The following is a 27,968-nucleotide window of genomic DNA, read 5'->3' as shown; positions in this document are numbered from 1 at the left end:
TGGTGCAACTCAAATGATTCGTAAGCATTTACCATTGAGCGCTGTTGCTTGTGGCATGCTGAACTGTGGGCGGTTGTCCCTGTGAGATGCATTTACCTCGGCTTCTGATTGATCCCGTCACGAGCCTATTTTTTTTTAAAGCCTCAATGCCCGTTAGCTGTCAAAACCCTCAAGCCTCTAATCATTCCCACTTTAGCTAGGCTTAACCTTGCTGCTTCAGCAAAGCCAATTGCATAGCATTTTGACAGGGCAGGCAGGCAGCCTTAGTTATGATCAGGCTACCCTGGAATTTGATCCATCACATATACAGGTCTACATCGTGTGTGCCTTTTAGCTACACGACCGGGTGGCACTGGGGTAGAACAGCCCAACTAAAAAAAAACATATCGTCGTGAGTTTAACTCCTGGCCGAGGAGTGTGACTCACCCGGGGTGGCTAATCATTGGGTGAGTAATACGACTTCCGATACGCATCGGAATGAGCGGGCACCTACCAAGGGGTACATCGGAAGCAGCTAATTTGGAAGACAATAGCGGCACATAGTAAGCAGCACGAATGCAGCATGCACACGTCGGTCAGAAGCCTTTTTTGCTCTCCTGCCGGCCACCTCACTCCCTGTGAGCCATGGGCCAGGGCAGAAATCGGTAGCAACTAAGGTAGCAAGACTTTAATAGCGCCCATGAAACGCACAATGAGAGTGATTATAACCTCCGTGGTATCGTCGCGGCTCCGAGCCAGTACTTGGTGAATTCGTTGCTTTACTACCACGAGTGTCTTATTTGATGGCCCACTCATTTCAAACGGTTATCACACAGTTCACGGTTATTGGGCACACAGTAGAAATGAGAACGACTAAAGTTGACGGCTTCTCTTAGGCGCTGCCAGCAAGTGAGATATGTGGTCTGGGACCCTCTTTCCTCAAAAGCAGATTACAACTCTGCACTTATAGGTCATATGATGTGGCGTCTGTAACGTATATATTAAAAACATATCTTTGCTTTGTTAAAGTGGAGGGTTGTTCTTATCTGTCTGTACATAACCGGTAACCGCATGAAAAATTGGTAGAAACCAGATACGGGATTGCTGCATGCATAGAAACGTCCCCAGCAATAAACACTCCGCGTTTACCTTTGAGCTACGAAACAAAGGGCAGGTGATGTACCACGCCGTGGCTTAGTCTCCGCCGTGCCAGTCACGCGAACGCGCTCACCAATGGGCACCCTCGTTGCTCGCATTCCGCTTTAAACGATGGCCATTTCCTGACTTTTTAAACTGGTAACCGATTCCATAAATGGTTACCGGCTTCCAGGTTTGCCGTTTAACAAGAAGCCCGGCGAAGATCCCACCGCGTCGTTTTGTCGCAGCGTCACTCATCGCCGTGCCGAGCTAGCGCCGCACAGGCCAGCCGGCAGCGTGGGTGCGGCCTGACTGGCCCTGTCCCCGGCTCCCGACCGGGGGTTCTATTGAGACTTCTCCGCCGCGCCGACATGGTTCACCGTCGCGCGGTGAACGGCACGAGCACGACGTGCTCCCGGTTGTGATGCGTCACCAATATTGGCCGTGCAGTTTTAGTGCGGCGGGTTACCTTGCCTTGTAGCAAGAGCCAGGGCGATATATATGTACGGTTGAGCGCAGGGTAAATAAACAAAAGATAAAACTTAAAAGAGCGGAAGCTGGAAGAAATAACAGACTATTATAGCGCCGTAGTGCTTGATGTTATTAAAACCTTTAGCATTGCATAGTCACTATGAAAATAAAGGTCAATATTTAAACTTCAAAGAGTATTTGTGGCTTTCTATTTTAATGCTGCGCATGCTCTGGGAATTACTTATTAAACGTTACCCCGAGGCGTTAAATACAGAGGGTGCCTTCGCCTTGTTCTGTTTAAGTAGCGGCGCGCACGTGCCTCGGCTGGGTTTGCTGGCAAGGTAGAATCCTCAACTGATTCCACAGAGGGACACTGCGCGCTACCTACCTAGGCACACAACAAAGACAAAGATCCCCCGTATAGCCTTAACAGACTGTTGGGGCAAGTGCTGTTGGCAAGCACCTATGAAGGCCAGAATGGCACAGCACCACGCCCAGCCGCCTTTGTCTCCCCAGTGGCGATGTTTTTACGCATCGCACCAGGTACTCATTTGAGGCCGAGTCGACCTCGGCACGCACGCACGCACGAGTGTGTACTTTCCCAGCTTTCTCACCGCAAAGAGAAAAGCGCCGCGTCGCCGCGCTCGGACAAAGCGTGCCTGGCAGCTCGTTTACGTTTCTTCGCTTTTTTTTTTAGCCAGAGGCGGAAATTCGCCGGTTCCCATCGCGGAGGCGCTCACGGCACAAGACGACCAATGGTTGCCTTACTTCATTAGCCCCACCCGCCCAGAATACCATACAGATGCACCGTTTTCCCAGGCTCACATTCGTTCTCCGCCTTGCGTGCTACTGCCGCGTACCAAGTGCTTCATGGGACACGTCTTCTGAAGTGAGGGAGGGTCGCGTGCATTGGAATTGTATAAATTCGTGTGAGCGAGATGCTTTTGGCGTGACCTAAAAAAGCGAGTGATTATCGGGTGTGATCACAAACACGATGTAAGCCCCTTTATCGCAAAACTTGTTGTTGCATTTATTGCTGGGGCATGGAGTGAGCATGTTTGAAGAGAAACACAGAAGCGGTGTAAGAACACAAACTGAAAGGCTTTTCATTTTAGCTTCACTGTTCTGAAGCCAAAAGGCCCTTTAATTTAGCTCATGTGCTTGGCCATCATTATCCCCTTACCAGAGGGCATTCATAGCAATCTGGGGCTTGATGAGAACACATTTTAGATGTGCGGTTACTTTCTGTTTCTCGATGTGTTTTTTTAGCGTAACGCTTGGTGAATATGGCCAAGTGGTGCTGAACTCGGATCGTGTGGCTCGCAACCGATCGGTCGATCACCGTCGCCGCGGTGCACGCTACAGTGACTCTCGCTTCAGGAGAAGTCGAAATTAGTACGACAGTGACTAGCACCCACCATATTAATGTGGAATTTCCACTGCTGGCGCATCATGGCATCACACTGCAGCAATCACGGGGCTGAACCTCTGCTTGCAGGCCAGCGCAGCGACCTGGACTCCGTATCTGTGGCTTACATGAACGAGTGCTGCAGGCTCACCCGACCTCGATTGCCAGCGCATCGTGGGGCCCCGCACGTCGGTGTTGCTGCCGGCAGCGTCCCCGGGGCTCGTCTGTGCCGTGACCACCACTGCTCCGGCACCGCCCAGCGCTTTAACCTCATGACGAGGCAGCGCAAGGCAGTGGCGCGCTCACGTAGCTTACGGAAATTTCGGTATTGTGCTAAGGACTAATTACTCTGAAATGTGCCGTGATGTGCTGGATCTTGGAAGCTAAGCAGGCCTGAGCCTCACGAATTGGTGACCACCGTGTGAGACCACAGGTGTTATTGGCTCGCGGCTATGTTGCAGGCGCAGACGGCAGTGCAGCAAACGCCAATGTCGTTCTTGATTTCTGTGTGCCCAACGGCTATGCTCCCAACCTTGACCAACCTACACTGATCAACGTGGTGAAGCATGGACAATTAACACCCACTAGCCACATGGTGCAGATAGGACCTCATCCAGCAGTGGATTGAGAAAGGGCTGTCAGTGTGCAATATACAAAAAAATTCCCAGTGAAAGAATAAAGTTGTACCTCTTGCCAGTTTACTTGGTGACGCTTACTGTTACAGCACTTGACTCGCAGTCGTTCTGGGCATGACCGCTCACGCAACTCCTCCAGGGTCAACATGAAGGGGGGTGCCGCTTTGCAGAAAGACCACAGAAGTCGTTCTGTGTCAGGATCCGGCCCCCACCGTGGGGTTGCAGAATGCCTACCGCTCGGACGTGCTCGCCGCGTACGCGTGCAAGCGTATGAACATCGACTCATAACTTGTGTTGTTGCTCCAAACATTACACCCGTGCGTACCGGGATGCCTGTGCGTGTTAAATATCGTTCTGGCTTTCTCCGCCCGGCTTTTGCATTGACTTGAGTCCATACACAAAACAGCATCTGCAATCACAGTTGCAGTCCGCTCTTCATTTCCCAGTACCAAGTCAGCCACTTTGGGTGATTGCTTGGAGCCGCTGTGGCAGAGCAGCAGCTTGCAGTCTGATGGGCACCCGGCTTTGGGGAAATGGCTCTCGGCTTCGCAACGAGCTTCTCACCGATTGATAACAATACCACAGCGTAAAATTTCGATTTAAAGCTTTCGTGACTGCAGGGATTCATCTTCTTGGTTCTTTCGGTAAAGTCACGTAGAATAGAAATAAAAAAATAATACAAGTAAAACATGATAAAATAATTCTCACGACGTTTCGGCCACAATGCAAGCAGCCGTCCTCAGGTGAAGAACAGGTCTGTCGAGAAGACAGTCTGAATGACTGTCTTCTCGACAGACCTGTTCTTCCATTCTACGTGACTTTACCGAAAGAACCAAGAAGATGAATACCACAGCGATTCACGGCGACGAAATTATTTGATGCATTCAATTTTTCGTTTCGAGTTCTTTTCTAATCGCGCACTCGCAGTCGTGTTACGAAATTAAGAATCGTCGTCTCCTGTGGAGTTCTGATTGCAAGCGGAGTCGCGTCGCATTGTCAGGGAACGTGCCTCAGAGGGAAGTTGACGTCGCAGAACTGCTTCTGGGTTAACTTCAATCTACCCGATAATTAATCATTGATTTCTGGGGTAGGCCACGTAATTATCTGGTCAAATTTCTGTCACAAGACCCTGGACGCCTTTTTTCATCCCACTGCTCATGTTAACACACTGCACCAGGTACTCATTTAAGGCTGAGTCGACATTTGGGAGGTCCCAGACCGGTTTAGATCTTTACCACTGTTACTGGTTGTGAGCAAGAATCGAACTCGGGTCGCCAGATTTGCAGTGCAGGGCGCTAACCACCGCACCCACCACGGCCTATGCGGGCACACACATACAGACACGCACGTGCTCGACACAGCACACACGCTGCTCTCCCGGCCTGTCTAGCTCGTATGTCATTTCATTAAGTTGTCTCACCCTGTCATGTACAACGTAGAGTGGAGCTGTGCATTGGCGCACCGTCATTTTCAATATGCAATCTCACCACGGAAACCGTTGCTGGATTCAATTACAGCCCAAAGTGACACGTCTGTCGGATGGATCCGTCAACAGTCGTTGGGTGAATGCTGCAGCTGCATTGACATCCCGACGATAAAGACGTGCGGATGTGTAAATATAGCCGCACTGTTTAAAAGAAGGAAAATTATCATTCTTATTACTTGTGAAATGGTGATGTTTATTTCCTGTTGTGCACATATTATTTCCCCCATTATTTCCCCTTGCTTTGGTTTAATGTACCATTCACGGCTCTTGAATAATGCATTTTTGATGTTAAATTAACTCCTGCACAGCGACAGCGAGATCCTGCGAGGTGCAGCTGTGCGTGACTCCCTCGCACAAGTTCGTAGGTTCACCCTCGTCGGGGGGGGGGGGGGGTGCTCAGCCCACTGTGACCTCCCCGCGAGGTTGACGGCACGAGTGCCACTTGATGGGGAGAATGAAGTGTTTGCCCTGTGCAGAGACTGACCCCTGCCATGGAAATGTGCAATTCACCGCACTGCTCTGCAATCAGCGATAATCACGAACCACATTGCTTACTTGGAGCGTGGTGACACTCCGACTTAATGATATATCATTTGGCTGGAGCTTTGAATTCAATTAATTTCGTTGGTTGTGCATCGTTTCCACATCCTTGATTAGGGTCATGACATCAGCATAGGTTGAGCTGATTGTGCAAATGATGTCAAAGGGTCTCCGGTACGATTTTACCCGGCGCTTAATATGCACTTCACAGCTGACGGGGGAACGTTGGTAATTCCACGCCGATCGGCAACGAAATTCGAACGTCTTGCTCAGTGGCAACTGCACAAGGCCCTCTGCTCCCCCCACTCCATCCGGTGTGTGCCCTCTAATTAAGTAAGTTATATCATTTGTTGTTAAATCCCGTCTGCGCTCTCGCACTCTTCTAACGTCAACCCACAGTAGCGTGTGGGAGAGGAGTGACCTCGCCTTCCCGGCCGTGCTCACCTGGTTCTAAGTAAGGGTGGTGAGTGATTCATTTGCTGGTCGGAGACCACCACCACCACCACGGCAAGCGAGCTTGCATTGTGCGCCGGTGTCTGATTTACGGAGCGCCTGAGCAAATCCGAGAGGAACGGCACGGAACTGAATCCATCCTTATGTCTATCTCTTGGCAGTCGACGCCACTCTGCGATTGAATATAGCGGTTGTAAATCCACGATTGTGAGCCTTCGCTTTCCAGTTCTGGGAGGTGAATGATGCACTGCCCATATCAAGTGCCTTTCAGTTTTATTGCTTGCAGTCTTTCACCAATTATACACGATTGCGGTGCTATTGTTTTGGTACAGAGTGAAGTGTTATTTTCCTTTCATTCTGGAAGCCTTCAACACCCTTGGCTTGGGCAGCAGCTTAGAAGTGAGATCATAGAGGCCCTTGAAATGTTTCAGAGGCATGTCTTGCTCAATTATCCATACTGCTTTGAGACTGTAGTCAAGCATGACGTGTTTTATATATACACACACAAACCTATTCTCTCAAGTCTTCCCATGCTCAAATGGGCATGGACCAGTGTTCATATCCGTTGGATTGCCATGATCCAGTGATGGAAATTCTACATCACCATTCTGGGGCCAGTTCCCAGGGCAACCACCGGTGACTTTCTACAAAGTGGTGCTATTCATTTTATCGGCTAGGCAGATTCAACCGTGGCTGGCATTTGAACATTGCAGCCTTGCAGACGTGCGGTTTCGCACAAAGCACAAAGCGAACTGGACGAGATAGGTGCCTGCCGAGTAGCGCACACAGCGCACACAGCACACACACAGCACACACACACAGTACACGCACACAGTACACGCACACAGTACACACAGCACACACACAGTACACACACGGCACACACACAGCACACACACACAGTACACACAGCACACACACACACTACACACACAATGTCCCACGTCCAACCGCATAGATGCATGTCGAGTGAATTAAAATCACACGATTAGCACATTTTGGGTTAGAAATCGGTTATAGCTGCATTTACACGAAATAGCACGAACCGAAACCGCAAAGAGCGAGGGAGACCTGCACTGTGACGACAGCTGCTCTTATGTTCGACTGGCATCTCAACTTCAGCCTCATTGGGGCAGTGAAATAGCCTGTGTGTAATCTTCAACTAAAATTGTACCTGTGATCTTACATGAGATCCTGCACGAGTTTGAACACAAAAATAGGCTTATAAGCCATTTGTCGGCAACATTTAAAACTATGTTCCCCACTTTTACTGCTTTATATTCTTTGGCAGTCAGGATTACATTCTCGGTCTGGTTGCTGTTTCATTTGAGTTTGTCTGATTCCATGCCAATCATGTCGATTTATTTAAGAAACCCTTTGTAGCAGTAGCTTTCAGAGGTATACCAAACATAATTTCCTCCCGTACTCATTGGGACTAGCCCAGACATCGTGCGTTCATTATGGGCTGCAGCGATGTGTCGCTGCGTCTTGCACACGTACACGCGCCGAGCGAGGAGTGTGTCATTTTGAACAACTAAACGTTGGTGCACGTTGGGGTGCGTTTCGCGATGGGTTTTGCCTTATCAGAGCGATGCTTAATTCCATCCCTGCAATCTCAGACCGGTTTGTTGCCTGGCCCACTGCCTCGCGCCCCGTGCTCACGCGTTCTCCTTTTCTCAAGTTTACATTGCAATTTAATGTGGGGTTTTGGCTGTAAATCGTGGCTTCAGAATACAAAAAATGCATGGCTTTTCTCGAAACGTTTGACAGGGTTAGAGGCCACGTCATAACGATGTGCGAAGGAATAATAAGGTAGCGAACGAATTGCACGCGCGCATGCAAATAATGGGCTGTCAGTCCTGAAAATGTATTCTTGTCAACTGAATATAGGTACGCCCTTGATTCCGATTATTTACCCCTGTAAAATGTATTTGATTCATTGTTTTTGCTTAAAATGATGTATCTGACTGTTCATAATCGTGAGTTGTGCCACAACATGAATTCACTTCTTTTTGGATCGTTTTCAATCAGCAGAGCTTCACATTATGTCCGGCATCAGTCCTAAAAGGTGATGACACACAACTACTTCTGGGGTAACTTTATTCGGCCTCTTTCATTTCACAATGTCCGGTACTATATTTATGGCCTGTGAAGATTGTTTTTCCCCGCTTGGCAGTTTTTGTGGTAATGTGAAGTCACAGCACTGGCCTAGCACAGCTGAGATCATTGATTCAAATCTGGACAGTCACTTGTAATTAAACCAGGTTCTCAACGTGACCACTTTTAACCTCCCACAAAGTGGCAACAAGTCTCACTCGTGTCCGTGCCGCCGTCCACCCGTCACATTCATCTGAACAATTAGCAACGCCCGCCAGGGCCACGGGATGCGATGCAGAGAGTTTTGAGTGTCTGTCCCTACCACCTAACTTCCCCCACCTACTAGAAAAAAGTAGAACATTTTTTACTTTAGCTGGTGGCTATAACTTTTTTTTGCAGCTTGCTCTGAGATGCATATAAAAACAGTGAGGCTCATGAGTAGTGGGTGGAGGAAGTAAGGTGGCATTATTTATCCTGGAGAAATTCGAAGAGCTACGATGCTCTTCTTCACAGATGCCTCTGCATCACGCCCTAACGGGAGTTGCTAATCGTTCAGATAAACTCAGCGATTGGTGGGCAGCAAAATGTCCAGATACGTTTTCGCCACGGTACAAAACCTTATTTTCACGACCCTGTAGAAACAATGGGCTGAGTCCTCCTCCAACTGGGATTTGATTCACGAATATCCGTCGTGTGACCACGTACAATGCCTGTGAGATGCATCACCTTCAACTCCATGCGAGCTGGTTCAGCGGTATGTGTGTGTGCTCGTGCTCCCAGACCTCGGCTACCCAACCCAAAGAACTGCTTATGTGCGAGCGTGGCTACAGCAGCGGGAACATGCAGATGAATGGCAAGGGCAGGCAGATTAACCAACTTCATTTTTAATGATGTTCGCTCTCCTACAACTTTCCTCTTTGTGATATAACACTTCATATCAGTAATATCACTTCATCTTTGGCCTAACAGCTCATTAGTACTCTGTATAAGACATGCAGGACAGGGGAAATAAAAAATTTAATTTGACAATCCGTAAAAAGATTAAGACTTTCTTTCTCACCTGTCTAGTGGAAGGAACAAATATATATATTCATGCTGTACATTAGCTTGTTTTACAGTTGGCCCTTATGAAACAAAAGTTTTCTGATATGCAACTTTTGAAAGAAGAACATACATGTAATGGTCCAAGATTAGTTTTTTTTAATTAATAAAATAAACATTTCACGTCTTCGGCTGGGTGATGTTGCACTTTTAGCGCTGGACTAATCGTTTCAGCTCGTTGTGTGCAGTCACTGCACGCAGCTCACTCACCCTCCAGGAGGCAGAGCGGCGAGGGGGAAACACAGAATGAGTCGGTGCCAAATTCCCCCCAAGCTCTGCGGTCCTCTGTATAGTGAGGTGTTATTGGCCAATTAATGAGTGGGATAGAACCGGGGCGCCCGGAGGAAGCCCCGCGCGTGTGAGGTGGCAACGCTCCCCTCCCACACAGATGGAACAGATGGAGGCCATAGTTTACTGTGTCGCCTCCTCCTGGCAAGCAAGGGTATGGCACCTCAACATCCACGGGAATGGATTCACGTCTCAAATTTTGCGTAACATATGACAACAAATGGCATGCAATGTATTTTATGCCTTAACAGCTCATTTACTGGATCATTGAACTTGGGTCACAAGGCAAATGGAGATGTATAAGTCCGATGGTTATTGCTGTTTGATGGGTAAAATGAGAAGCAACTAATCTTGGGAGGCCATCGTGGCGATATCAAGGATAGACTGAGCCCTTCCATGGGAATGCGTACGATTCCGTCACTGGCTCAGGGTCGCCGTAGACGATGAGCAATGCCTCGCATTCGCTGGCACGGGGAGACCACTCACTCTTTACCTTCAATGGGAATTAAAATTCACGTTCCAGAGGTAAGAGAGCATAGGAGGCCCCCGCATCAATGAGAGGAACATTCTTTGCCCACGAGAAGCCATTTTTGCCCTTTTCAAATCGTACACCTCGAGACACCACATTGTAAGTGAGCGAGGTGAGCCGCGTGGAGCCAACGGGAGTCCCAGGAGTGCTGGCCCGTGTAGACGATCCCGCACGCTTGCGTGCGATGGTGGACTCGCACGCACGTGCATTGCCGATAAGCTGGAAAGCTTTCACGCCTACTGCGGTAGAGGCTCCCTCCCCCTAGGAGGCACGCCGTTACGGTGAACTGAGTGGACCGGTGGATGCCGAGAGATGTTGGTGTGATGGGTGCGCAATCCTCGCTCAAATATTATCAGGCCGCCCAATCGGGGAACTCAATTTGCCAGTTTTGGTCTTCCTCGGCGCACGGCAGTCTATAATACCGTTACTAAAAGATGTCGGTCTGCGTCTTCATTCAGTCTCCTCATCAGACTCGTGAGTCAGTAGCACTTGGCCCCGTTGGTGGGCGGCAGTCGTAGTCATCGTCGCGCCTGATGATTTTCATCCACTCAGTCACCGCTGATTAAATAACAAAAATATATTTTAAAAAGCTTCACGGACAAATATATTCATCACTAATTTCACGAACAAAATTAATGCTCCCCTCATTAGATAGTCTTGCGGTGCAGTTACGTTCTCTTGAAAAAATAAAGGACATTAACGTTACTTTGGGCGATAACTCGGACGTAAAATAACACAACATGCTCGGACAGGCCATTTGTCTCGTAGCGATTGTTAAATCCTGGAAAATTGCTGCTGCTGTCAGCCAAATTTACAAAGTCCTATTGATGGTGTTTCCTTTTTAATGTACGGTAAGCCCTTAGAGCTCAGAGTCTGCATGCTGTCCTGCTGATCATACCTCCTCATCTCCCCCCCCACTACCTCCCTCCCATATCATTCCCTCGCCGTGCTCCCGGCCACGATTGATGATCCCCCCTGGCGCATACATCACCTCCTTTGGTATTTCCCTTGTTCACCTTGCAGTTTATAACGCCTTCGATATTTCCCTGGTTAAAATTCAGGAGGTATCGATCCGCTCGCTCGAGATGACACTTAACCCGTGAGCACTTTGCTCCTCGTGTGAGCCACCGTGCTGACGCAGGAGTTTGGACATTCCCCGTGTCCCACGTCTCCCGTCTCTAGGCTAACTTTCGTGAGACCTCGTGTCCTGCGAAAGAGCACGCTCTTGAGCATTACGTAACAGCCGTTCCTCAATCGTGTGCTCAGAATGAAGCTGCGGGTTTTGATGGCTTGACTCACAGTGGGAAGCTCACGAGGTCCAATCTCCCAGTCGGAGGTTAACTCAGCTCATCATCCGTCTTTCTGTTAATAAAATGAAAACCACTTTGTGGGTGGGCCAACCGTAGTGATTCTGTGGAAAGACTGACCACGTCACGGAAATGTAGCATCTCTACGACTTGGCTCAGGGCCGTTCCAATTTGTGGAGACACTTTCAATACAGTGTTTACAATTTGTGATGATGTGGCTTTAATGTGGTCCCGATAGTACTTATTATCCCTAACACAAGGGCTCATTTATGCTTTTGTAGTTCACTGCCTATATCTTCTCATTAATATGGATGGCTTCATGCCGTAAGTTTATGCACTGACCTGAGAGCCTGTAGCAGAATATCCCACGTGAGTGATCGCGTACGTGTGTACGTGTGTACGTGCGAACGTGTGTATGTGTGTACGTGTGTACGTACGTCTGATTGAATGCTTTGATGTCTGCCAGCCGAGTCGCCCTTGAGAAAGAGCATCTTAGCTCAATGGGCTTTACTCGGTGGGAAATAACCTGATTCTTGGTGTTAGTATTTGCATTTCGCGTTGGTAGGCAGAGGTGCAACACTTGCTAGAGAGAGCAGAGCCTCAGACCGCTAGGGCAGAGGGCCGTATTGCACGCTGGGGAGTGCCGGTGATACGTCGGCCAGTCACCGACGTCTCTGAACACAAATCATCTCGATCTGTTCGGTGAGTGTCTGCGAGCGAGCGTTGGACGCTCGGCATTGCCGTCAAGTGCACCTAGCCTGGCACAGGTGCCGTTGAGATGTCACCTCTCCTCAGTGGAGAATGGCGGTGATTTTCAGTTGGTGTGTGTCTGCTGATCTGGAGCACTTAATAGATTACAAAGCTGCCACCTACCTGCTCCCTTCAACAGTTCGGTTACGCCAAAAGTGATCAGCGTACAGTTTGTGCTTGGCATGGACTTTCCCTTTGTGTCTCAGCAGTGCGACACTGAGATAGCGAGCGAGCATCTGGTGTGTCATTGGTAAAGCCCCAATCAGCCTGACGTCCCAGCCTTAATAGGTGCTCACTGATGAAGCTTGTGCCTTAATATATGAGTTTGCTCGAGGGATGATTTGCCTTATGTGCATGTGTGAGGGAGGTCGTGTGTGTGTGTGTGTGTCTGTGCTTGGGAAGAGGTAGTGTAGCGGTTAGCGTGCTGCGCTACGAACTGCACAACCTGGGTTCGATTCCCGCTCACGGTGAACACCGGTGACGATTATCTGAACCGGTCCCGCGAATCCCCGAGGTCGCCTCGGCCTCAAATGAGTACTTGGTGCGGTGTGTAAACATCACCACTGGGGAGACAAAGGCGGTTAGGCGTGGTGCTGGCCACCCACCCCCTCGTGTGCCATGCCAGCCTTCATAGGTGCAGCTCGCTAACATCATTTGCTCCTACAGTCTGTTGAGGCTATACGGAGGATCTTTGTCTTCACCTTGCAAGTCTAAAGAAATCATGTCCTTGAATAGGATGTTTTTGTGTGGGTTTGCGTGTGCGTGTGAGTGTGTATGCATGTGTGTGTGCGCGAGTATGTGTGTGTGCGAGTGTGTGCGAGTGTGTGCGTGTGTGTGTGCAAGTGTTTTTCGAGTTTGTGTGCGAGTGTGTATGAATGTGTGCGTGTGTGTGCGAGTGTGTGCGATTGTGTATGAATGTGTGCGAGTGTGTGTGCGAATGTGTGCGAATGTGCGCGAGTGTGTGTGAGTGTGTGCGAGTGTGTGCGTGCGTGTGTGTATGAATGTGTGCGAGTGTGTGCAAGTGTGTGCGTGCGTGTGCATGTGTGTTCGTACGCATGAGTCGACCTCGAGGAGTCCCAGAGCCGGTTGAGATATTCGTCACTAATGTTGGCCGTGAGCAGGAATCGAACTCGGGTCGCCGGTTTGACTCAGCCCCATATGAGTACCTGGTGTGGTGTTAACGTCGCCACTAGGGAGACAAAGGCGGCCAGGTATAGGGTTTGCGACCCACCCCTTGGTACGCCGTGCCGGCCTTCAGAGGTGCTCGCTAACAACGCCTGCCCCAAAAGTCTGTGAAGGCTATACAGGGGAGCTTTGTCTTTGATGGCTAAAATGTGTGTTATGCTTTGAATGCAGGTGTGTGTGTGTGCCAGTGTGTTTAAATGGCAGTTAATTCTGCCCGTGCCAATATCCGTGTCATTTTTCTGCACCAGCATCTGTCAGTGCCAGAGCCTTTCCGTGCCAACATCTGTCTCGGCGAGTTTGTGTGCGCGCCAGCGTATTCGCGCTCGCGTGTGTTCCTGGCTGTCTCCTTCCTCGTTCGCCTCTTGAGTGCATCTCCTCGTGTGCATCGACTGCGGTCAACCACGCGCCACCCATCGGGAGATAATTCTTCGAGACAAGAGCTAAAAGTGTGCACGAATGGAGTCTCAGCGTCGCTGCTGTCGCCTCTGGCATGCAGATGAGCGCCGGGCCAGCGGTCGTCTCCATTGGCAGCTCTGAGCTGGAGGTTAAAATTCCCTAAGCTCGTGGCGAGCGCTCGTGTTTTGCCGTAGGACAAGGGCAGGCCAGTCTGGACTTCCCAAAAAGTGGAAGTCATTTTATCGCACCCCAGCCAGTTCATTATCTGATAATGTGAAATGATGTCGTGCGGTTTAAATCGACGAGCTTGAGTGCGGGCGGTGTTGCTCGTGCGGTGTCTTGACATGTCGTCATGCGATAGTTAATCTTGTCGGTCGACTGTGTGTGCCCATCTCAGATAACTAGACTTTGGGACGTGTGCCAGTTTGCTGCCGCCGCTGCTGCTGTAGTCGATGTCCTGTGCTTCTTCCTCAAAATCTTTGGCACCCGTGTCGTTATCTCTATCAAGGCCTCGCTAGTTACTCATTAAGCTGCCAAGTTCCATAATTTGTGCTTAACCCTGACGAGTGGTTTCTACTACAATAGGGTTTTTTTTTTTTACTAATCTTAGTTCTTGATTTGTCCCATATCAGAAATGACTCTGTGGTTTGGTTACACTACTCGCAATCGGAAAGTTGCGAGTTCAAATCCCGGCCGAAGCTCACTGGCTCAGAGTATCGTCATTTCCGCGAGGGCCAATAAAACTTCGTGCCAACTTGTCAGAGGTCAACGGTGGCCATCCTGTGCATAAAACTGTCACCTCCCCCAACCAACCCCCACGACAAGAATGTGACGTATCCTCCGGTCGCCAGATTCGAGCGCCGCCCGGCACTCGTTGGAGTTCGAGACACTTTGACTTCTGAAAGCGTCAGCGGAAAATGCGACCGTCGGTCTGTGCCGCGGGGTGGGAAGGATATCGCGCGGCGTCGTGTCGTGCTATAATTTGGCGTTACCTGTATATGATGCAGGCGCTGCGGCGACATGTGGCGCAGTTGTTAGTGTCCTGCCCGGTCCGGTACGCCACTCTGCCATGCGGGACGGTAAGTTAGATAGAGATCGTCAAAGCGTCTTCACGCTCAAAGGAGCGCTGCTTGTCGGCGTGCTCGCCTCTCCGCTAACGGGTTCTGAGCCATCGGCGGAAATTCCACATTCTCTTGGCAGCACCCATGTGTTTTAATATGCGGCATGATCACTGTTAGCTTCCCACAAGGCGGTACTCGCTTGCTTCTCAATGGAGAGATGATGGGTTGAGTTGATCCCCGACTGGGTGTGGAACGTACAACCGTCCCACTCTGAGTGACGTTATCTAGCAACAGCAGCAGCCTTGCCCTCCCGGATCACCTGCAGAGGGTCCTTTAGAGCCAAGCGGGAGTCCATTCGGGCAGTGGCGCCTCTGATGTGTGCCAGTACACGTGTACATGCTGTGGTTACGCGGTGTATACATTCGCACACAGTCCAATGCATAAACACAGTCTTTTGCACAGTCTAATGCACGTTCATATAATAATGTGCAGCGCAATACAAATGCACTACATAATGAAATTGGCACAGTCTTATTATTTCCAAAAATGACAAAGCCCCTTTTAAATGAAAAGTGAATATGCATCCGGTGGTAATTACGCACGCCTGTAATCACGGAGAAGCCACTTGGCCAACGTGAGCACTTCCAGAAGCCTCCCGATGAAGGCAAAAGACAGATGTCCTCCTCAAGGCCCGGATTGCTGGGTACCCGAGAATACGTGTGCGTGCATGCGAGCGTGTGTGCGTGTGTGTCTTTGCGCTTGTGTGTGTCCACGCACTGTGGTGCTGGCCACCCACCCCCTCGTGTGCCATGCGGCATTCATAGGTGCTCGCTAACAGCACTTGCCCCTACAGTCTGTTACGGCGCGCTACGAACCCGGCGACCCGATTTCGAATCCCGCTCACAGCCAACACCAGTGACGATTATCTGAACTGGTCCTGGGCCTCCCCTAGGTCGACTCGGCCTCCAATGAGTACTTGGTGCAGTGAGTAAACATCGCCACGGGGGAGACAAAGGCGGCCGAGCATGGTGCTGCCCATCCAACCCCGAGGTGCTCGCTTAACAGCACTTGCCCTGACAGTCTGTTCAGGCTTCACTGGGGTCTTTGTATTTGCACGCACGTTTTGTGTGCCCACGCTGTAGTTCATGCAGTACGATTCTAGAAACCTGCACGTGTAGCCCAGCCATGCAGGTCAGTGGCACGTTGTACTTAAACCTGTGTCCTGAGCCTCACCTTTTTTTGACTCGGTGTTAAATAAAAACATCAAGCGCCGTCCAGAGATAGAGGCAGCCAGATACGCTTGGCGCTGACTTCACCCCCCTCGTCGTGGTGTGCTCTTCTGGCCTGAATATGTGCTCGCAAACAGCGCTGTTTACCTAAGACTGGCTGCATAATTGGGTTAGTTGCGTTGTGTGGGAGGGAGTGTGGCAGACGGAGGGACACGGGAGCGGCGAGTGCTGCTCGACAGCCCGCTAATAACGACGATAACACTGCCACCGAGAGAGTCTCACAGTCGCACACATCCCATCCTAATCTTCCGCTCCTTTGCTTCGCGATCCAATCGACGGTAATCATTGGCAGCACCAATTTCAGAAAGCAAAAGTGCTACCAACAGGCCAATTAGCGCCGCTAATTGCGGTGCTGAAGACTGCCCCAGTGAGCGCTGTTATTTATGGCGCGCGCACACACACTCTCATTAGCAGGAATGAGACTCCGATAACTTTTTCCGCGTCTGGGGCGCCGCACTTTTGCAATTTGTCTCTCGATCCCACGCGCGTCCGGGGGCGCCGAAGCGCCTAACGGCCCATCTCTCCTCGATTGACGCTGACCAGGCGGCGTCGTGATTGTAGCTCGCGACTCGCCGGCGGCAGGTCGAATCCCCCAGCCTTGGGTCGACTCGGAGGGAGCGAATGTTCCTCTGATGTCAACGGAATGAGTGCTGCTTTTGAGGAAGGTAGCCGTACCGCTGCTGTCTGCATGCTGGCTTGCGTGATGAGAGGGTGGAATTTCTGACCACCGGCTCTGGTAACCCGACCGGTTGCTTTGATGGTGGTCATCACAGGGTCATGGGACAAAGGGTAACTCTGTGCAATGGAACCAAGGTTGACAAAAAGGTTCTTGCCAAAATTTTTCACGAAACTAGTTTTTCTATTTGAATGCGCAGAGCTGGACAATGTCCCATTTAAGTGACAAAGCAAATGTAATGTGCCGTGTTTGTTTTGCACAGTAAGCGGTGCCTGAAACCACAGTCTTGCCACGCTTATCAACCCATTTGAGGGCAGGAGGCCATAACCCGGATCACAACCGAGACCCTCAGCAGTGGCATCTCAATGCTGAAACGTTTATACGATCCCCATGAGCCATCCAGCCTTCTCTCCCCTCATCTCTTCACGGTGCTCCTGTGCGATGGGTATGACACAGACGTCAGCCATGCGTAATGTGCACGGCCTGTGCTCTTCTGGCCGATTGAATGTGCGTGTATTCGTACAACACGAATATATTTTAAAATAGCTTCTCGGATGGAGACCACGACTGCCTCAAGGCCAGCGATTCGACATTTGAACCCCATCGAAGTGGACGCATTCTATTAGGTGCTGTAACTGTTATTTTTATTTAGGTTTTTGTACAATTGCAAATGCCGTTGTGGTTATATAGTAATTGTGAATGTAAGTGAGGTGAGAGTTCGTTGAAATCCAAATTGCCTCATTACTGTTGTGACTGTGATTAAATTGAAATGGCGATCATCTTCTTCCTGGTTAACATTTCACCGTCGTGTTACAATCCCACTCGCGATCCGTGATTTTTTTTTGCGGAGGATGACTTAACCAACTACGAGCACCCACCCACTCACGCACCCACGCACGCACCCACCCACCCACCCACGCACCCACGCACGCACCCACCCATGCACCCATGCACGCACCCATGCACCCACGCACGCACCCACCCACCCACGCACCCACGCACGCACCCACGCATGCACGCATGCATGGTCACGGCCCAAAAAGGCGTGGACGGTATTTGCTGACACGTCCATTAAATGTTCATGTGCCACAGCAATATGGACTGTGTACCTTTGGCTCCGGCCTACTGACGGGCACGTTGGAGCCACTTCGAGTTATGTCGTTCCGCTGTTCCCTAAACAATATATCCTCATCAATGGCAATACGGGAGCAATTACTTGTGTTTATGTCTGGATTGGTAATGGTTTGTCTTGCATTCATATCTGAGTTCGTGGCTGGAAGCCTCATTGTGCATTTCATGGTGAGAGCGGTTGCATTGTTATAACTCAGGCCAGCACTTATGAATGCATTTGTAACATAGTAACTGTTTTAGGTTTGTCTTGATTTTCGTCATGGATTGTTAGTCACATTTATTTCTTAACTCGCCTTTTGCCTGTCCAAGGACGGGTGTATTGCAGTAAATCTGAAACTTGCAAGCGAAAATCAGACCGCGACGTGATATTCATTGCATCAATTCGTGAGCAATTTGTAAGGCCGCGGTGACACAAACCTATTTCATTTAACGGTTATAATCCCTTGTTCTTCATGACGTCCTTTTTACTTCTATGTCTCAATAGCGTTGTGGAGATCGCCTGACGTGAGGGTTCTGCCTTTGTAGTGAGGGTTGTCAGTTGACGCCAAGGAGGGGGGAGGAGGCACCTCGGCCCCCTATGTGGAGTGACGTCAGCCGCTAATTAATATTAATGGAGGGATGTCCATTTGGAGAACGTCACCTGTTCATGATTATTAATGAGGGGTGCTGGTCGCCGTGGAATGACGTCACGCGCGGGACACACAGACATTCTTGGCTCATTATCGTAGTAAATTGGAATATTAATTGATCTTGTCACAAGCATCTTATTGCAATCTTTTTTGATGTTTTACAACTAATTGTAACCAATATCCACGGTGGGGTAGGTTGCAGGTATGATAGTTCCGCGTGCGGACAGGATCATGCACACGCTCGTCCATTGCCTTGGAGGCGCTTACTCGCCAGTAGATTTTGCAAGCGGGAAGCGATGCCGTGCATCTACTTTTGCACCCAAAGGGATTTTCCAAATTCGTTTAACCGCGATTCGCCAAGCGTTCACATTTGGCCTCTGACCCCACGTTGGTTCATCCGCTGTTTGTGAGCTGTGCGTTTAATTTCAAAGCGGCAGTGATCCCAAAATGATCGTTGTCATGCATTTCGTGTCAACCGACACATTTATTGACACCTGCTTACAACATTATTGACTTTGCTGCAGAAATCAGGAGGCCAGTGTAATGCTGTTTTGTAATTAAAAGCAGCAGGTTGTCTTGCTTCAAGTTCAAAAGGGCATCACAGGCAGTGCCCTCCGTGACATTGCCAACGTTGTTCATGCCATCGCATCTTAGAATCGCTTCCTTATTGCAGGTCCCATAACTGTTATGCAGTTGATACTTAACCATAGAGGCCTTGCCCTTACAGTCGCCTGCCATCTGGCTTTAGGTCTTCCCCCTTATGCCACAGTCGACACCCAACCGCCATGGTCTGCCCTTACAGTTGCACGCCATCTGGCTTCCAGCCTTCTGCTCGGTGACTGACCTCTAAGCGCCACTCCTGTCACGCTGGCTTGCGCTGCTATAACATGGCGCTTCCATTACCCTTGCAAAATACAATATTTGCTAATCAATGGGCTGCCACTTATTTGCACTCCTAAGTGAAAGTAAGCAAATACATAGATTCATAAACATGATCCAACCGTGAATTAAAAAAGGTTTACCAAACCTGCATTGGATGCCAGCTGCACCACCAGTAGTAAGGCCTTTTCCACCGGTTGTTGCCTGCCCAGGAGAGCCTCAATTGAGTCTCAGGATGTTTTTGAGGAGGCTGTTGCTTTGGGATATTTGGCTTATTTCGTATTGAGCAGTGTTGCATTACATTGTGGGAAGAAAACACAGTGTCTTAAGAAAGCCCACATGCACAAGGGAACAGCACTCAAAGTTGCACTGACTTCCTGCACTGCCTTCTCAAGCACAACCCGTAGTCCCCCATGTGGGTGTCTCTGTGTGATCCACCAATCCCACCTGCAGGGTGGTGAATTCGAGGTGTGCCCCCAACCAGGCCTGGGTCTCTGCCGTCGTAACTGATTCCGGTTATTTGTGGCCAATTATTCTGCTCCACCTATGCCAAGGGACCAGGCGTGCCCTGGCCCAGGTCAGGTTACAGTGCTTGGCCAATTACATCGCTTGACTGGCATTGCTTGAATATCGCTGCCCTTGGTGCCTTTCAAAAGCCTACGTATACATCACATCCTTATGAAGTATTCATAAGCGCCGCAAAAGAATGAATAATAACATTGCCTTCTGCTACAAGGTCCCACACATATCAGCTTTGAGATGTTAAGAGAATTTTCTATTGAAAAATAAAATCAAACATGAAATTGCAAAGCAGAGTTTTCTTGGCTTCAAGGCCTGTTGGCTGTTCGGGGGCACTGTGTGTCAATGCCGAGGTTCTAGGTTCAAAACTCTGAGGGCAGATGTCTCGCAAAAAAAAGAAATGCTTCTTTGTCCTCGGTGTGGAAGAGACCACAGATGTGAGAAGGAGGAACCCCAAAGCTGTCACTTGCGACTTCACAAAAATTGAGAGAGAGAGAGAGAGAGCAAGAGGCCCCCACTGTTGTTTGCATTTTGGTTTGCTTGAATCAACTTTCAGAAGGGAGCGTGTTTGGGAGGGAGGCAGCGAAAAACTGTTCTGGCCAGCTATTAGCTATCCCAAAAGAAGCTTGCATCTGTGGGGCTAAAGGCAGAAGAAGTTTATTGATGAGGCTGTGTGAGGAGCCCTATGGATGTTGTCCCCTTGGCAAGCATCGTCAAAGGGCTTCTTCTCAGTGTTGGGATTTTACAGAATCTGCATTTGTATCTGGTAGGAAGTTCCCCACCTGCTAAGAGTTGATGGCAGCGGTGTCGCCCCGCTTGGACGAGGATTGGTTTTAAGGTGTCGATGATCACCGCTGTCGGCCTGCGAACATTGGAGATTAATTTTTGGAATGCCTGCGATTGGGGACACAATCCCTACGGGACACCCACTCGCTATTGACGTGCCAATTTTTCATCAGCAGAGGGACGTTGGATTGAGTTGACCTGCCATCGTTTACTTGAACTTGGAAGGCCTTTAGTCTGGAGTTGAACAGGGTTAGGGACCCCATCGGTGCAGGCGACCTGCGGGGAAGGAAGCCCCAGACCAAGTTGGACAGCAGAGGAAAAGGAGTGACCTCCAATTGAGTGGTGTCCGACTGGCGGGGTCAACAGAGAGACTTGCTTGTTGGGGCGGAGGGCGTCGCAGAGAGGCAAATAGAGAAGGGTGAGGTCAGAGAGACGGGCAGAGGGGGGAGGGGAGTGATCTTGAAAACGGGAGGATTATCTCGTAAACGATTAGTGGTTTGGTCAGGAGGCACTGGAGGGCGTTGTGTAAGGTTGATTATTGTCAGTAGCCTCATACGATGTGCTGCAGATGTTTCTAAGACAAGTTTTTCATCCTAGAAGCTGATTTTTCAAGAAACCCCATCCTCTTGAGTCAGGGTTGGCTTCATTTGCAACCTGACGAAGTGTCATGATTGGCAGTTCCGTGGGCAGGCGATCATATTACTATCATCTCTGAACATATCGCCTACGCCACAACCATTGCTTTTAATCACTCACCCTATGTTACAATGGGCTGGGCTCTGTTTTATTTGTAGCCCACTCTGTTGCCATGCATCGTGAGTCGCCCTGCTTGTGCTGCTGTGCAGCAGAGAAACATGCTTCTGGCAACCGGCAATGTGCACCCTAATGTTCTACGTGCATCAGAAGGTGATGATATAAATCAACTCCTATGTGTAATAAATACATACATTATGAAAAAAAATGTATGCATGCTACCAAAATCTCAATTTCTGTGGTATAGTAAGCTTAATAATGTGGAACCCAGTAATGACACTTTGACAGTAAGACATGCTCCGGTTGGCTAGCTATTATCGCTCAGTGGTTGGCCGGCGCTATTAAAGGAATGCGCTATGCTTGAGCTGGTCCAACTCACGCTGGGTGGATGCCGTATGGATGGGGAGCAATGTGGAATGGCACTTGCGTTCAATATTGCAGTGATCTGCAAAGTTATGTTGATGTGGGCCGCTGCATGGTGATGTCTGTGTGCCATGTGCACGGGAAATTCCTTCCGTAGGACTTTTCTGAATGAGTCTTCAGACGAAGTGGGTATTTCCCAGATAAATAAGTTTCCAAACCGTCCGAGCTCACGCGTTTTTGTGGCTTCTCGTGCCCAGTCTCATCCAACTCCATTGTCAGACCCGCCTGGTCCCAGCAGACCCGATCCTCCAGCTCTCTTTAACATTCCTCGCGCCAGCTACGGGGCGCAAAAGGTTTCGCCGTGAATAAACGCAACGCGTGTGCGCGGCCCCGCCGCCAGTCGCCCCCTCGATGGCTACGCCCAGTGCCGTGAATGTTAACGAGGCGAACGCCGCCGATTGCCGCCGCCGGCTTGGAACGGAGGAGTCGAGGCTCTCCGCGCTTGCCCATGGTTGATGTTTTTACACGATTTGTTTTGGTAGCTTTGGGTTACAGACGCTCAACGGCAACGCAACCTCCTTCTCCATGCGCGTCCTGCGAGAGACGCGTTTGGCGCGCTCGACGTCGGTGTGTTTACGCCGTATCCCAGGTGGCTGGGTTGGCTCGGCGAGGTTAACATCACGTGCCTTTTCGCGGCGAGCGCATTCGAGTCTCGATTGGCAAAGTGTGAAGTGTAAATGTGAGCCGCGAGGGTCGACTCGGACTACCACCGCCAAGGTTGATGGGTTTGAGAAATGTGACTGCTCGATCACTTTGATGATTGATCTGTTCAAATTAACACGTAATTGTTTGATTTCACCAAGGAAATAACAACACCGTGCTGTCAATACGGTGGGCCTCGCAACCCGATCTATATTCATCGGCTTCTGCTGTCCATCCATATTAACCCACGCATTGGACATCATATTTATTTATTTATTTCAATACATTTTTTTATTTCTTAAAACAAAAAGACCTACCTAGAAAAAAACGCAATTAACTTTTTTTTGCAATCGTTAATAGTAATGCGATTACGTGCTCTAAAAATTTGAGTAATAGGAGATCACGGGTCCCTTGCACTGGCAATGCGGTCGCAGCACTGTGTTCGAGGTGGCGCGTTAGGCCCTCGCCACTGGGAAGGGACACACATCCCACGTGTTTCGGTGCGAAATGGTTTTCTCGTGCAGGGCACAGCACTCGTCTCTGCTGAGAGTGGTGTAGGCGGATTGCCTTGATGGGATGGCCACGTGGGGGGCTTAAGAACTCACTTGCCTCTCAGGCCCATGCCGCTCTCCGAGAGCCTCTTTGCTCAAAACCACTCCAGTAATTATTTATGGAACAGTCTAGAAATGAACCACACCTTTCCCCCTTGGGGGACAGTTCAGTCCCTGGAAGAGACGCAGGCTGGGCCACACTGGCGGGTGTGAGACGCACAACTTATTTCTTCACGCAACCACCATGCCCGCGTTCATTTTAGGCAGCGTTGAAACGAGACTGCCATCGCCACCGCTCGCTTCACTTCACGTACCACCTAATGATGTATTTTCTCACCGATAAAGATCTGGCAGCCGTGAATCAGTGGGGGCAATTCTACTGTGCTTTTGTTGTGTTGAGGTTAGGCAGTTGTCATTGGCTGGTTGCGCTCACATGATTCAGAAAATCTGATGCTCTGACGACTGAAAATGCAGGCATTTAAGCCGATTGACATTTAAGTTGACTGGGTTTAAATTTGTTTTTCCATTCAGTTTAATGTTCTTTGTTGTCCTTAAAATACTTTGGTCCAGCCCACCGTAGCTACAAAGTTTACATATTTCTGCAAATGCTTTCCTGTTGTGCGCCACAGACGCACGTTACCTGCTGCAAACGCAGGCGGATTTGCAAGCGTGTGCTGTGAGGGCCTTAATTAATGCAGCCGATAGGCAATTCTCCACCCTCCACTCACTCACCTCCCACCCAAATGCACTCCGTAGCGTCTCAATCACGCTCACAAAGGGGCTTTCCAAATTGAACCTCCAGACCCCGCGCTGCTTGCAAATTACCGCTTGCTGCCAGAACGTGAATATTGCTTTGGCATCTGTGCTCTGTTTTAAATTACGTATCAATTAGCACCCATTAACCACAACCACTGCACGCATTGAGGTTCACGCCCTCGGTTTGCCGTGTGCTATCATTACTCTTTCATGTTCATCTACAATGCTGTGTGTGGCTGTGGGGCTCGTGGGCAGCCTACCCCTCCCCGCAGCCCCCGTTATGCTCAAGTCCTGCTACGTGATTCATTGTGGAAGCATAAAACAGCGATTCGTTGATCGTGTTATTATCCTATTATCCTTGGGCCCTAACCAGAGCCGTGCCCGATCCTGCACATTCATTTGGCCCAGGGCTCCACTCGTGATCCTAAGATCGCGAGTTCAAATCCCACCCGAAGAGTTGATTGGGCCCGACACTCTTCTGGGAGTCAATACAATAATTGTAACTTTATTGAAAAGTAATCAGTGGCTATTCCATGCAGAGACTGGCCTTTGCCATTGGAATGTGGACTTATTTTTTCCCCGCGACTTGCCTGACCGCTGCCAGTGGAGTTGCGCACCCAATGCTCAATTGAACATGGACAGACTTTGACTTTGCTGACCCAGGGCTTATCATGGTGCCTCAAGAATGGGCATTGAACATCCAGGGCCCTATTTGCAGACAATTTAGGAATTCTTTAGTAAAACTGACACGTGCCGGACACATTGATGAAGCGTTGTGGTTCTGTGTCATTGGTTAGTTCCCTCCCCGCCTATAAATGCAACAGTGGGAGCTTCCAGGTTTCATGCCGATTTGTGGGCGAGTTTAAAGGGTTTCCTCGGGATAACCTGCAGGCTGGGATGGTGCAGGCTGGGATAGTGTCAGCTATAGGAGGCGGGGGGGGGGGCGGAACCAACGATTGCCGTCGGAATTCTGCCAAAGGCCTCGCCACTCGGCTTGACTCTGCCAGCCTCTCTTAAACTTGAATTTTTTTATTTTACCAGGTAAGGCCCACTGGGCTATGTAGCTCTTTTTGAGAAGCAACTTGGCTTTCGCAAATGATAGCTCAACGAAGTGGCTTATCAATTTATAGCAGCCAAATACTCTAAATGCATGTTTCTAAATGTGGTGGACGTGGCACACCATCCCAGGCGGGGTAGATCGTGACAGGGGGCACCAGTCGTCTGATTCTCCGTACGTTCGTTAACGATGTCCGATTCCGTTAGGTAATATCTAATGCTCTGCCAAAAGGTGCCTTTTGGCAGAAGCGAGCACTGGAGTGGTGGTGGTGGGGGGGAGGTGCTGTTGTTTTGGGTCGTGCTGCTTGCAGAACACGACTCGCAGCGCAAAGGGTGCGAGTTCGTATCTCGGCCGTTAAACTCTTTTGCGTTTTGTTCTCTACAGTCCTGTGGTCTATAGGATTCAAGGATTCGGTTCTTGTTTAGTTTTTGACTCTCTCGTTCGTATTGTGTTCCCCATATTGTACGTCTTGTTCGTCGCGTCCCGTTCACTCCGTTGGCCTAAATGAGCCTCTACACGTGCATGGCGTTTGCGAAGAGTAATCATTAATTGCTTCTCGCACCTAATTCACTGCCTACGCCATGAGCGTGAGGCTTGGATGTCATTGACGAATCGTCCGTCGTTCCACGCGCACCGTTTCTTCCTCCGCCTGCGATGTAGGGTCCCCACTTGTTGCGCAGACGCACGCACGCGTAAACACACGCACGCACCCTCGCGCAAATACACAGACCAGTAAGCGCACGCAACCTGTTGGGCCTAATTACGTTGAATGGCGTTACAAATGCACGATAAGGCAAGATGCTTTCGCTTGGGTTATAAATGGCCCTTATTTAATTGGTTAGCGGCGTGTGGCATTGTTGCAGTTACACTCGACAGCACGCACGAAGACGACGACGAGGACATTCCAGCGAGCTTGTTAAAGCGCGATAATAAAGTGAACGCTGCCCCGGCTCACGTTCGACACCACTGCTGCATCAGTTTAATAATGCATCGCAGTACGTCTTTGACCTTTCTCTTGTTTATTCCCCATCGGTGCCTCGTTGTTGTTACGTGCGGAGTCTTTTTTCTCTTTTAATGTTTTCGGGGTTTTTTTCTTTCTTCCCCTCGTAAAGAAATGCTGCGGACATGTTAATTATTCCGCATTGGGAGTCTTCTGTAATCGCCCCGGCTGGAAATCTCCGACTTGGCCTGCGCATCCCCTCTACGTATCGTTTGATTCGTTTGTTCGTTCGTTCCTGCGGCTTTTATATGTTTTACGTTGTTGACAAAATAGTACACTTGTCAAATTAGAGGAGCGCATAGTAAAGGTGAAAATGTTCCAAAATGTGTTAAAGGCTCACGGTTCTATCCACTCAATGTTCATGTATTTTCGTTTGTTTAAATGTTCGGCGTTTTATTTTCAAACTGTGTTATGGGCTGTGCATTCAACTGCGTTAACCGAGTGGTGAGTGGACAGGTAGCATGGTGATATTATGAGAAAGTGATTGTTCTCAACCTTTTCAAAATTCTTTCTCAAATCAGTGACTATCACTCGTTTCAGGGTTGAACTTTAATGTAAGCTAGTTGCAATAATTTCGGAATTTATCTCGCAATTAAATTGACTTGCTATTTTCTCACGATTTATTATCAATCAAAACGAAGACTATTGTTTTGAAGGCAGTCGCAACAATATTGAATGGCAGTTGTTTCACACGCAAGCTCACTCAAAGTGAACCGTGATACGTTTCATGACGTAAGTTGCTGGAAGGGAGGAATGACGGGTGAGCATATGTTGGCATCATAAATGAGTTCAACGGTGACAAGTTTTCTTCACTTTGTAAACAATCTCTCGGTGGAAGCAACAACAAACAAACGCTCGTGCACATTTTCCCTAACGACAGTTTCGCGCGAGCAGTCCCGCGCCAGGTCGGTTCCAAACGGAATAGTTTCTCGAGATTTAATTTCAACGGCGGCGCTGCCACCACCGCCACCACCGCCGCCACCACTACTACCTCCGCCACCACCACCGCCACCACCACCGCCACCACTACCACCACGCCCCCAGCCACTTTGCGTGCGCGCTGGCCGACCGGTGCCTTCTCAACTGCCGATCCGCGAGCCGGCCCCCCCTCCAGCTTTCTCCTGCGGGCGGGGTGCGGTGGCGCTGGGAACGCGATTTGGAATTGAGGGAGCTTCAATGGCAGCGGAGATAATGAAGAGGAGGTCTTGGCGTGCTCCGTACATCGGCGTGACCTTTTCGAGGGGGCTTGGTGAGTCCTGACCCGTGGGACTGGACGGCTCTGTTGCTGGGCAGAGGAGAACCGATGAAATTGATCGGCAAAGGGACGTGGTTGTGAATTTCAGTTTTGAGAAGCGAACACGGCCGTTTTGAGCTCATTTCACTTTCTCAATCAGCGGACGTTTGCTTCGGAGTTAGTTGAGCTCTCATCAAAAAAAGGTCACCGTGATCAAACGAGCACGTGGCGTGATGGTCATTGACGTCGGCTGGCCGGCTGGTGGTGGAAATTCCCCGTTCCTAAGGTGGAGCCGGTCTCTGTACGAACTCACGGTTTACTGCCCGCAAAATAGCACTTCATTTTAGTGACCCTGGAAGGCTTACGGGCTGAGTCAACACAAAAATAACCATCTCATGATGATGAAATGTTGTAGCAGTTGCATACACTGGAATGAATGAGCAGCATGCAGTGTCTATGGAGGATGACGGTCAGCTCGCACTGCAATAGAGGGGGGGGGGGGGGGTGCCCCTAACTTGCATTACAACTTAACAACTTCCACGCCGTACACTTCAAAGCCTTTACAATTTTGCGGAGCCATATTTTAAAATGTATTGAAACACGAATTCCATTAAAATATTACTCTTGCCCATGTCATGGGAAAAGCTCGTAAAAATAAGCTCAAATGCAGAGCCTTTCATACCGAGTGCAATACAGGCACGCAGACGTACAAGGAGTAAAGGCCCTCCCGGATAGCCTTAACAGAGTTTTGGAGCAAGTGCCGTTAACATGCACCTATGAAGGCTAACACGGCACACGATCAGCTGGGTGACCAGCACCT

General features: G+C 49.6%; 2 protein-coding genes across 6 annotated transcripts in view; one reads left to right on the top strand and one right to left on the bottom strand.

Moving 5' to 3' along the window:
• Positions 1-27,968, top strand: part of LOC133343304 (dedicator of cytokinesis protein 1-like) — a 316,745-nt gene that overhangs the window by 157,643 nt on the left and 131,134 nt on the right.
• The window catches only part of LOC133343305 (INSYN2B protein-like), a 48,334-nt gene that overhangs the window by 6,081 nt on the left and 14,285 nt on the right, over positions 1-27,968 (bottom strand). Inside the window, exons 3-4 of one of the 5 annotated variants that reach the window (XM_061552785.1) lie at positions 14,755-14,826; positions 8,899-10,682 (exon numbers count right to left, since the gene is read on the bottom strand). The exons of 2 other annotated variants lie outside the window; for them this stretch is intronic. In XM_061552785.1, coding sequence (XP_061408769.1) covers positions 10,673-10,682; positions 14,755-14,826 — 82 coding nt within the window. In that variant the 3' untranslated portion in view covers positions 8,899-10,672. Of the gene's footprint in view, positions 1-8,898; positions 10,683-14,754; positions 14,827-27,968 lie in introns of those variants that run through there. 2 more of the 5 variants (XR_009755239.1, XM_061552783.1) reach the window with 2 other exon arrangements.

The sequence above is a fragment of the Lethenteron reissneri genome, chromosome 17 (assembly GCF_015708825.2).
Source record: "Lethenteron reissneri isolate LAM-NWPU_2019-01 chromosome 17, ASM1570882v1, whole genome shotgun sequence".
In the NCBI taxonomy this organism is placed as follows: Eukaryota; Metazoa; Chordata; class Hyperoartia; order Petromyzontiformes; family Petromyzontidae; genus Lethenteron; species Lethenteron reissneri.
The sequence above is the reverse complement of the archived record's forward strand: the minus strand, read 5'-3'. Positions and strand labels throughout refer to the sequence as shown.